Source organism: Pongo abelii, chromosome 7 (assembly GCF_028885655.2).
Source record: "Pongo abelii isolate AG06213 chromosome 7, NHGRI_mPonAbe1-v2.0_pri, whole genome shotgun sequence".
NCBI classification, from domain to species: domain Eukaryota; kingdom Metazoa; phylum Chordata; class Mammalia; order Primates; family Hominidae; genus Pongo; species Pongo abelii.
This window is the reverse complement of record NC_071992.2, coordinates 136,885,853-136,898,347: the sequence shown is the minus strand read 5'-3', so window position 1 is coordinate 136,898,347 and position 12,495 is coordinate 136,885,853. Positions and strand designations below refer to the sequence as shown.

Sequence of the window (12,495 nt, the reverse complement as noted above, 5' to 3'; positions counted from 1 at the left end):
GACTTCATGTCTAAAACACCAAAAGCAATGGCAACAAAAGCCAAAACTGACAAATGGGATCTAATTAAATTAAAGAGCTTCTGCACAGCAAAAGAAACTACCATCAGAGTGAACAGGTAACCTACAGAATGGGAGAAAGTTTTTACAATCTACTCATCTGACAAAGGGCTAATATCCAGAGTCTACAAAGAACTTAAACAAATTTACAAGAAAAAAACAACCCCATCAAAAAGTGAGCAAAGGATATGAACAGACACTTCTCAAAAGAAGACATTTATGCAGCCAACAGACACATGAAAAAATGCTCATCATCGCTGGTCATCAGAGAAATGCAAATCAAAACCACAGAGATACCATCTCACACGAGTTAGAATGGCAATCATTAAAAAGTCAGGAAACAACAGGTGCTGGAGAGGATGTGGAGAAATAGGAACACTTTTACACTGTTGGTAGGACTGTAAACTAGTTCAACCATTGTGGAAGACAGTGTGGTGATTCCTCAAGGATGTAGAACTAGAAATCCATCCCATTACTGGGTATATACCCAAAGGATTATAAATCGTGCTGCTATAAAGACACATGTACACGTGTGTTTATTGCAGCACTATTCACAATAGCAAAGACTTGGAACCAACCCAAATGTCCATCAATGACAGACTGGATAAAGAAAATGTGGCACATATACACCATGGAATACTATGCAGCCATAAAAAAGATGAGTTCATGTCCTTTGTAGGGACATGGATGAAGTGGAAACCATCATTCTCAGCAAACTATCGCAAGGACAAAAAACCAAACACCGCATGTTCTCACTCATTGGTGGGAATTGAACGATAAGAACACTTGGACACAGGAAGGGGAACATCACACACTGGGACCTGTCATGGGGTGAGAGGATGGGGGAGGGGATAGCATTAGGAGATATACCTAATGTAAATGATGAGTTAATGGGTGTAGCACACCAATATGGCATATGTATACATATGTAACAAACCTGCATGTTGTGCACATGTACCCTAGAACTTAAAGTATAATAATAAAAAATAAATTAAAAAAAATAAAATACTCATTCCTCTTTCTGTGGCATAGTCATGCCTTAACCCATCAAGATGTATGAAGTCTCCAGAGAGGCACTGAGATGGATAGTGGGAGAGTGGAGAATACTGTGTTTTTCAGCTTCTTCCACACTGAAGATGTAGGAAGGGGTAGATTTGTGGCAGCCTATCCACCAACCATGAAAATCCAACCTTTCTTATTGATAAAGGGGACGTCTGGTAACCCACAAAAAAAAAAAAAAAGATGGTTATTTGACAGGAGATTCTTACTCTACCCACAACCCCAGTATCCCTGGTTCCTTTTCTTGTTGAAAGACTGCTCCACATTATTCTAGATGATAATAAGAGAACAGAATTTATCTCAGAGATTGGGGCACCCATTGTTACTGTTGGTGTTAATGATGACCCAGCTGATGCAAGAAAGGAAGGACTCAAGATGGCTGAAATAAAAGTTAAGCATATTGAAGCCAAAGAAGCTTTGGAAAATTACGTTATCTTACAGGATTTTAACTCGGCATCAAAATTAAAAGAAGAAATAAGAGCATTAGAAGATGTCAAAAAAACCTTTTGCAAGAGACAGAGCAACTTGAAATTAAAGAAGTCCATGTACAGAAGAATGATGCAGAAACATTACAGAATGTCTTATCTTATGCTGTGAACTGTTGAAGCAGATTCCATTTCAACAGGCATAAGTGCAGCCATGAATGGGATCATTGAATTTTTTATTCTTCCTAAAATAATAAATGTTTACCCTATAGTAAGAAATCTGGCTGTTTTATGCTCAGGAGCTGCAGATTACAGAATCAGAATTTTGCACATAACACTTTGTGTTATTATTGCAGGTTTTGCAAATTGATGATGTCACAATAAAAATAAGTGCTTTAAAGGGAATCTTTGACTAGCTGATAATGTTTGGGGTTGAACCACTTAAACCTAAAAAATCAAAGCCTTTTAATATGAAGGTGCAAAGATAAACAGTGATTAATGAGCAAGAGTCATAAAAAGTTGAAAAGGCCCTTACAGCGAAGAATGTTCTGAAACTCCTTTCTGATTTCTTAGGTAGTGAGGTATCTACACTTAGGACAGGAGCCACAGAAGGACTAGCCAAGCTGATGTTCTCTGGGCTTTTGGTCAGCAGCAGACTTTTTCCCATCTTATTTTGTTATGGTAGAATCCTGTGACTGAAGAGGATGTTTGACTTTGACATTGCCTAGGCATGTTCTCCCCCATGTTTGCTTATGCAAGCAGGACTAATCAGAATGCTTTGAAGAAGTTTCTCTTCCAAGCCTGCAAACACTGGCCAATGCTCCTGCATCTTCTCCTTTAGCTGAAATTGATATCAGAAATGTTGTTGAGTTACTTATAGATTTGACAAGAACAAGTAGATTAAATCCTCAGGCCAAGAATTCCTAAGATTATCAGGCCTTAACAGTACATGACAATTTGGCTATAAAAGTTTGCAGTGAGATCTTAAGAAGTCCACGCTCACCAGAAATTCGGGTCTCTATAAAAGCCTTGAGTTCTTTAGAACTCAATAGCCATCTTCAAAAAGATCTTCTGGTTCTATTGAATGGGATTCTGGAGCAAGTAAAGGAGAGGGCATGTCTGAAAGTTTTGGGGAAAGTCAACATTCGGTTAGCAAAAAGGAAATAAAGAATTTGGTGACCAGCCTGAAGCAGCACAGGATGCCAGCTAGACTACAACTATTTTTCAAAATGAAGATGAAAAGAATAAGGAAGTACATATGACTCTTCTTAGGGATGTAAAAGCAACCCTGGCATCAAAATCTACTCAACAAAAGACTAACAGTGGACAGAGAAAAGTGATAGCTTCAGCTACGATGAAGAGAAGACATCAGATTGCTGAGGCTGACTCTGAAAGTGACCATGAAGTTCTAGAACCAGAATCAGAAATGAAGATGAAACTACCAAGACAAGCCAAAACAGCAGTGCTGGAAAAAAGTAAACTTAATCTTGCATAATTTCTCAATGAATATAGAAGTTAGGAAAGATGGTGGAGGTAGAGTTCTTTAAAATTATCTTCAGTTCTTTGCTTTAATAAAGTTACCCTTGTCAAAATTTTTAAGAAGGCCTTCAAAAGAAAATATTGTAAATGAAGTATTTGTATGTTTTAAATTCCTAGAATAATGAATATTGGCAGAATAACTTGAAAAGCCAGTTAATAACCATCATTGTCAATTAAAAATAAAGTTTTGAAGAAATGGAAGAAAAACAAGTTGAGCTCTCATTAATGCTCTTGAGAATGCTAGTTTGTATTCTGCTCTGCAACTTTACTGAAGACTGAGAACTTAGGCAGAGAATGGAAACTCTCACCTTACATTTATTACCCATTTTTTTTGAAAAGTGCCTAAGAGGCATGAGATTTTTTTTCTTCTGTGTGAGGACAGTTGTCACCTAAAGAATTCCCTGTTCCATCACATAAAATTTTTGTATCTTATTGGGGAGACTGGCTTTGCAAATTCCTTAAAAAGAATACTTCCTGGCCAACACGGTGAAACCCCATCTCTACTAAAAATACCAAAAATGGTGGCAGGCTCCTGTGGTCCCAGCTACTCGGGAGGCGGAGGCAGGAGAATGGCGTGAACCTGGGAGGCAGAGCTTGCAGTGAGCCAAGGTCACGCCACTGCACTCCAGCCTGGGCGACAGAGCGAGACTCCGTCTCAAAAAAATAAAAAAAAAAAGAATACTAATTATGGCTAAAGTTCCCCTAGTGGCATCCCACTTTCCAAATCATCTCTCTTCTACAACTTACGCTTGTGGTAAAACGGTTTAGTCACTGTAAAAGGTTGGTTTCAAATGTTAACGAGGCCAAGTTGCATTGGGTCTTCTAACTCTCAGGCCATCTGCAAAATTGTTACTTTGAAACTCAGGAGCTAGATGGAACATTATTGGGCATAGTTGTTGATGATGAATACTACACTTCACATCACTGCAGAAGACAGTGAGTGCCCCCCATAGGACATTGTCCAATCTCAAGGAGAGGCATCGTGGTATAGCATTTAAATTCACAGGCTTTTGAACCTGTTTAACATGGGTTTGAATCCCAGCATCACCAACGATGTGGCCTTCGGTAAATTGCTTCTTCCTCTCTCTCTCTCCAAAGTTCAATTTTTTCTTCTGTTAAGGGGGGTTAATAATATCAGTCATAGGGCTATTAGAAGCATTATATGTAATAATATAAAATGATTTAAAAGTTTGCCTGGCACATAGTAGATTCTCAGTGAATAATATCATGATTATTAAGAGATGAAAGGAAGTTAATAAATGGATAATTCTATTCAGCTTTGAATTTCCGAATCCCTGTATCTTTCTAATGTAAACATGAATGAATAAATGATATTTATTGCATATATACATGAATGAATACTGGGGTTTTTTTTCTTTATGCAATTAAAAAGTATCTGTCTAAAATTTACAGATACGGAGAACAGGTTAGTTGTTGCCTAGGGATTTGGGATAGTGGTGGGGGTGGGGGACACATGACTAAAAAGGGGTAGTTGCAGGGGAGATTAAAGATCTCTGCTTTGTAGTGATGGAGTAGTTCTGCATTGTGATTGCAGTGGGGTTTATACAAATCTACACATGAAAAAAATGACATAGAACTATACATTCACATTGTACCCATGTCAGCTTCCTAGTTTTGATACTGTACTATAGGAGGTAAAATATAACCATTGGGGGAAACTGGTAAAGGGCATCCCAGACTTCTTTGTACTATTTGTGCAACTCCATGCTAATCTATAATTACTTCAAAATAAAAAGTTAATGACATAAAGTATCTGTTGAGAATTTCCTTCTTTTACCACAATTACAGTATACAGATCTCTCACTCTGTTTCTCCAGTAATCCAATTACGGTTCTGGCATAAGGTTTGGTGTTGGACTTTTATTTTTATTTTATTTTATTTGAGACCGAGTCTTACTCTGTCACCCAGGCTGGAGTGCAATGGCTTGATCTCAGCTCACTTCAACCTCTGCCTCTCGGGTTCAAGCAATTCTCCAGTCTCAGCCTCCCAAGTAGCTGGGGTTACAGGCACCCACCATCATGCCCGGCTAATTTCTGTATTTTTGTAGAGATGGGGTTTCACCATGTTGGCCAGGCTGGTCTTGAACTCCTGACCTCAGGTGATCTGCCCACCTCAGCCTTCCAAAGTGCTGGGATTACAGGCGTGAGCCAGCGTGGTGGGCCTGGACTTTAAATAGAATACTTTTAAGTGCATCTCTCTCCCCATTGTACCCCTTCCTAGGCCAATTCACGCCTTTACACCACGGGTCTGAGGATTAAGTGGAAGCTAAATGTGCTGCAGACAAAATTCCTAAAAGATGCAAAGTTTGGTCATCTTCGATTCTAATATATTCTCAATTGATTAACACTGAGCAGCAGGATTAAGCATGTGGCTAGATATATTTCAATCTATTTCCTGCCAGCAGCAGCAAGGATGTGAGTATATTATTAAAATCCTCTGTGAATTAAGAAGTAAGGCAAATTAGTATCAAATCACAGTTTGGAAGTCTCAATATGATACTACTAATCAGCAAATCAGCTGAATAACAAGAAAATCAGATAACCTTAATTTAGGTGATTTGGTGGTTGCACAGCTGTGTTCCCAGTATGTAGACCAGTACTTGGGCACCCAGTAAATATGCGTGGATGAATTAATGAGTGAATGAATGGATGGCAGGACCATTAAGGCATCCCGTGAGAAACTGACAAAGTCTAAAAGTAGGAGTAAAGAATTAATTCACCTTTGTGACCCAGATCTTGATGAAGCAGGACCTGCCAGGTTCTAACCTTTCTCTCTGTGCTCCTCTAGGCAGCTTGAAATCCACTCTCCAGATGCTAAGCACACGGTGATCCTAAGGAGCAAGGACTCAGCCACCGCCCAGGCATGGTTCAGTGCCATCCATTCCAACGTTAATGACCTGCTGACCCGAGTGATTGCTGAGGTCAGAGAGCAGCTGGGGAAAACAGGCATTGCTGGGAGCCGAGAAATTAGGCATCTTGGCTGGCTTGCAGAAAAGGTAAGGAAAATACCTTCCTCTGTAATAGTCATCCTCCCCGAGATTCCCCAGCGTTCATAACCACTAAAGTGATCTCATTCCATAGGCTGATTCTCTCATTCACAGTCTGTGTGGATTTCTCATTCCTCTCCAGCTAGCTACAGGCCTTTACATTACACAGGGGTTTTGTCTTAATCAACTTTGATTACGTGCACTTAGTCAAACGTGGCAAATTGCACGGGGTCCAGGTTGTTGGGTGGATGACTGAGTGAGTTGAGGAATAGTTTGATTTTAATATCTATGTATGAAGGGAAGGGAAAATAACTCAAACTCAGAACAGAGCTGTTGCTTTGGGAGGCAAGGAAGTCAAAATTACTGTTTAAAAAGGGTTTGTGTGGGTTTTGATGAGCCTGTTTGTTAATAACACAGACACTTTTGAGATGATTCAATTATACATTTACAAATAACAGCAAGAATTACTTGAGCAATTACTATATGCTGGCTCTTTTCTTATGTTACCTTATATTTTATTTATGCTCTTCAGCCAGCAACTCTTTAATGTCATCATTAAAGAGCACCTACTTTTGTGAGGCACAGTGCTAGGCAGGAGTGGGGAAGGGAGTGAAAAGATAATAAAGACTTAGCCTCTGTCTCAGAGAGGACAGCTGCTGTGGAAAAGACTTTGAGTCATATTAACACAGTCCCTGATTTTTTTTTTCCCAACTTATGTGATATGTTAAAGATAGTAAAACTCACTTTGTGGCCATCTCTTGGGAGTTACTCTTTCTCTCTATTTCAAAGGATTGAGCCTTTGCCATTGTCCTTACACATGATTGCTGTCCCTTGAAGTTGACCTTGAGTGCTCAGGAACACTGGACTTTGGGAATAATCTGACCTCCCAGTGACTCACTTTCTAATAGACAGTAAATGGGAATAGTGAATGTCACAATAACACCTTTCCTGCCAAAGAACCCGGTCATCTGAGAGGGCCCAGTCAAATGGCACTCGAAATAATACTCGAACACACCATTTAGCTGTTTTACACCATTGTTCTTTGTTTGCAGCAGATCATGCATGGGTCTTAGCCTAAAAATTTAACACCAAATGGGTTGTTGGGCTTGGTATTGTCCTATCTCTCAAAGATTTCAAAGAATGAAAGGGACAATGCTGGTGGTAGGAGCATCCAAATTCATAATAAACACAAACCACCGGTAGCCTTTCATGAGTTTATGTGTTAGGGTTCCTGAAGAAAACAAGACCATAAATCTGGATGGCTGATATAATTTTGAAAGTCACATCTCTATCACTCCCCACTTTCTACTCTCTCCAAATGCATGTGTTTTTATTAGGAAAAGGCCTGATAGTCAAGGATCTTTCAATTACAAGTGGCAGAAAACTCAACTCAATTTAGCTTGAGCAAAATGAGCATGCCCGGGTTCTGATAACTGCAATGTCCAAAGATAAGCTTCAGGCATGGTGGGATCCAGGGACTTAAATAATGTATTAGGTCTAAGTCTCCATCTCTTTCTTTCCCTGTCCTTTCATTAGTTTATTACCAGGCTTCCTCTCTAGTTGGCCTGACGGTTCCAGGCTTATGTTTTCTTTGCTCCTGGTTGTCTCAGTGAAGAAAGGCCTCTTTGCCCCAATTGTTTCAATGCAAGTCCTGAGATTATAAGTCTAATTGGGTTGACTTGGATAATTTGTTCAGTCTTAGTGCTGAAATCAGCCTCACCTAAGTCATTTTCAGTGAAGATGAGGAGGGGTGGTTCTCTAATGGAAAAAATCAGGTGCTGTGCAAGAAAAAGAATGAATGGATACAAGGGAAGCAAAAGCAAACATTTACTGTAGAACAAGAGAAGGAGCTGATTGTGATGAAAAATGCTCTCACTTGGTTAAGGTTCTGAGTGGACTTGGAGGTATAGCACATATTTCAGGATCCTGGCAGGAGATGGATGAGAAGGTCGAAAGGGATCATTGGAAAGGATTTAATGCAGGAATAATTTATAAGGTATAGCCGAGGTTTGGCAAACCAATAAGAGATAGAGAAGAACTCCAGGGCCAACAGTAGTAAGAGGCCACTACCATCCCTTGACCAGAAAGGGCAAGGAGAAGCAGCAGTTACCTGAGACTAGGGAGGCTTGTAGCTGTAGAAAAGTGCCACCCACTACCAGCTGTGGTCTTTGGAAGAGAAATGCAGCCCCTGCCAACCCCTGCCCACTGACCCCCTGCTAGTGTCTTCTATGGGCTGAAGCTGGCTGGAAGCCAGAGGCAAGAAACCCCATGGATGTACTCTTAAGGTGAGTCTTCCAGGGTACAGAGAAGGATGGGAAAGGTAGAGACTGGATCTGAAGGGGCAAAGGGAGGCTGGCCAACACATGCAACCCTGCATCTACCAAGCTGATGGTCTTAATTCTTGAAGGTACTTTTCTCTCATCTCTTCAATCACAAGCTATGTTTAAAATCATTACCATTATTCATGAAATTAAAAAATCTTCCAAAAGTTACTCTTTCTCACCTATAATTTGTCTCATGCCTTTTGCTTATCCCAAATTATTAGCAGACATATTATTAGACATTCTCATGGAACAGCAATAAATGTGCATATAAAGCTCTTCCTGTTTTTAGCATATGATTGTTCTTATGATGTAATTTCAGATTATCGTTCCAGAGGTCTCCTTAAGGGTATTATGCAGAGAATCTGTAAGAGCAATAATGATCATGGATAATTATGAGAAGCAAGAATGTCTTTTATTGCCTTCATTTTCACACTTCTCAGAAGATTACCATAGATCAAGTTTAAGGGAACAAATCCAAACTATATTTTTTTGAATAAATAATTAATACTGAATCCTGGTGTGCAGATATATGAATGGTTTTTAGCAAAATGTTATAATGAATGGCAAATCCTTAATACGATGCCTTTCTTATATTATCACAAATATCATGAATTCGCTTGGTATTTGTAAAGACATCAAATGTGATCCTATATATATCTAGCTGTAATTTATCTTAAATTGATGTTCTTTGTCTTTTCCTATATTGTTATATTTTGATTTTGTAAATTTATCACAGTCACTCTGTGACAAGGTTGTACAGATTATATTTAATTTAATTTCAAATTTTTAGAAGCGGCATTTATATGAACTCAAAAAATATGAAACAACAACTTCCTTTTTAAAATTCCATTTAGTGCAAATCCTAAAACCTCCTCAACACTACACAGGAGGAAAATTTAATATTAACATTATTTTTCTTCATGAGATAGTCAGGAGACTTGAAGAATGGCTTTTGAGAAATGACAGGGATTTGAGTGAATGGAGAAATTTCCCTGCACTCCAAGAGAGGAGAAAGAAGGAAAGCCTGTGTTAGTACAGCTTGTTGGGGGAGTGGGGGGAAGACCAGAGACTGATCTAAAGTGAAGCGAGAGTTCATCCTGGAGAAAAGTGACAAGCAGACCTGACACCTTGACTAGAACTTGATTATGGAAGATTTTTTTTAAATAGACGGGGTCTCACTATGTTGCCCAGGCTGGAACTCCTGGACTCAAGCAATCCTCCTGCCTCAGCTTCCCAAGTAACTGGGACTACAGGTGTGTGCCACTGCACCTGGCTATCAATTATGGAAGATCTGCTTCCCTCTGTGAGCACTGTCGCCTGTAGATGGGTCATTCACATCAATGTAAAGCGTTTCCCATGACCATATTAGCCTCAAATCTTTTTTTTTTTCTTTGAGATGGAGTCTCGCTCTGTCTCCCAGGCTGGAGTGCAGTGGCGCGATGTTGGCTCACTGCAGCCTCTGCCTCCGGATTCAAGCAATTCTCCTACCTCAGCCTCCCGAGTAGCTGAAATTACAGGCGCATGCCACCACACCCAGCTAATTTTTGTAGTTTTAGTAGAGATGGGGTTTTGCTCTGTTGGCCAGGCTGGTCTCGAACTCCTGACCCCAGGTGATCTGGCCACGTCAGCCTCCCAAAGTCCTGGGATTACAGGCGTGAGCCACCACGCCCAGCCAACCTCAAATCTTTTAACTCCTTGCAAGCCCCTATTTGGCCCAAGATGACCCATAAATACTAACTCCTGTGAATTGTAAAACGCATCATGCCCCAAACACATTTTTCCCAATCTTTGTTTCTTAGTTCATCTAATCCTTTTACAGTTATCATTACGTTTCAGATAAGAGAAAAACAAGCTAAGTTCTGGCTCTCTTGCTACTTAGAAAAACAATAATAAACAGGGACACAGCAGAATTGTTGAGTTATATTTTGTGTTCAGTTCATCAGGCGTTCCCTTTGCTTTCCCTTGTTATCTCGGTTTGCAAACTATTTCTTGTAGATTAAATATGCAAAAACACAACACAGCAAAACAAAAGCCCAGTTGGGAGCTCTGAGATGCAAGTTCAGGTATCAGCTTTATTCATTTCCATTTCGTATTCTTTCAAATGGGAACGTTTATGTAGTTGTGCCTCCCCATGGTGTTACTGGAGAAAAGGAAGTTGGTAATTCATACTTATTATGGGCAATATGCTTCAAATAATCCAAATCCAATGAGGTAAACTTGTAGTATTTGAGTAACTTTTCTAAGATCTCTCCTCTAGTATGTGGTAGATTTAGAATTTGAGCTTCTCTTTCTAACTCCAAAGTCCAGCACTTTCCACTAAGCTGAGCTAATAAAGGGGCCCAGGAAACATCTGTCCTTATGAGTAATGCCTCCAACAATCCCATCTAGAGCAGTATCGCAGACCAAAAGCACAGCTTCAGAGCTAAGAGACATACCAAGATAATTCAAATCCTTTAAAATTATGAAAATAAGGGAAATTTGTATACCCAGGCCGGGCGACACTTACAAGATCTTCTCATCTCTCCTGTCCGTATTCATCCTATATCTTCAACTGCTTCCGTTCTTCTCATGACTCTAAAAGAAGAAAAACAAGAAGAGATTCTCTCCTTTCTGTCCTTCCATTCTTGACTATGTCAATCAACTGAACCTCTCTGGTTAGGTTCCTTCTTTTATCTTCCACATAGTAATCCTCCTCCCTTCTCTTCCTTCCTAATTTTGTACTATAAAAGTTCAAAGAATAGTCCTACAGAGACTGAAATCATATTTCATAGGGCAGATTAGGGGAAGGCAATTTCTATATACCCACACACACACACACACACACACACACACACACACATCTCCATGAATTTCAGTTATCATTATTTAATTAGATATGCCAGTCTCTCAACAAAACGGTTCAAATTTCTGCTACCAAGGCATATTAACTGTGAGTAATTTCATAAGTACAGACCTCATTGCTAAGTCTTCAGTTCACAAATCCCACCATGTAATTAGCAGATGTACATCCTGACTGGTGACCAATCACATCGCTTCTTTCAAAGTCTATGAGTGATAGGCCATGGCACCTCTGTTAATCAGTTCACACACAGACAGTAAAGGAGATAACTACCTTTCCTCCCTGTCTCCCAGTGACAAATCCATATGACACTTCACAAGAATAGATCCTAGAAAGAGGGAGTTGTCCCAGAAACATGACAGTGCAGCAAAGGTACAAAAAGTGGTAATGCTGGAAATGAAATTTGCATCAAACATAAATGGAATGAGAGCAGAAATAGCTGCCCTTGGAAATGTTCACAATGATACTGTTCAAGATAGCAACCAGAAGAACTTAGGGAAGGTAAACTTATAACCTGTAAGTGAAGACTGTAGCTGTGACGAAGGATGAAGATGCCCCAGAGGAGGTGACACTTGTGAAAACTTCACATTAAAGAAACTCTCAAAGATAGCTCACATCATTGAAAGTGCAAAGGATAAAATGTTGCTAGCTGATCCAGACTTACAAAGGATGATGACAATTTGTCAAAGCATTAAAAAAAAATGCTTGTTCTATATTATAAGTTAGATGAGGAGAAGACAAAAAGGTCTGTTCAAACTGCTCTTCACTTTAATCCTCAATCCTTCTAATGTTTTAAATTAGAGATTACTAAACAAACATTTGCTCTATTTTTCATCTCCCTATGCATATATAATTGACAGTAAGACAGTTTTTAACATTTTGATAAAAAATTTAAAAGGTCATGTAATGATCCTAATTTTTCCAACTGATTAAGATTGCTTAGTGTGGTTTCAGCTTTCACAGTCATTTTTATTACCCAGCACTACTGTGCAAAGGCAGAACTGAGAGATTTCTCAATCTGTCTACCTCCCTGTATCTATTCATCCCTATCTAATTACCTATTTATCTATGTGAATATATATATTGATCTCTCTCTCTCTATATATATATATATACTATAGTCTATATTCTTACATAATTTGTTAGATCACCATTAATTTTCAGTTCCAATAATAGCAACTTACTCATCCCCCCAAATTCTAGGTAACTAGAACCAACCAAGTGATTTCATTCTCTAGCTACATT

The 12,495-nt window shown here is 39.2% G+C and overlaps 1 protein-coding gene and 1 pseudogene across 2 annotated transcripts in view; both read left to right on the top strand.

The window, feature by feature from the left end:
* The window catches only part of SNTB1 (syntrophin beta 1), a 286,774-nt gene that overhangs the window by 172,559 nt on the left and 101,720 nt on the right, over positions 1–12,495 (top strand). For both annotated transcript variants that reach the window (XM_024250977.3, XM_063726798.1), the window contains exon 3: positions 5,889–6,096. In XM_024250977.3, coding sequence (XP_024106745.1) covers positions 5,889–6,096 — 208 coding nt within the window. The remainder of the gene's footprint in view (positions 1–5,888; positions 6,097–12,495) is intronic.
* Positions 859–3,476, top strand: LOC100439118 (condensin complex subunit 3-like; annotated as a pseudogene).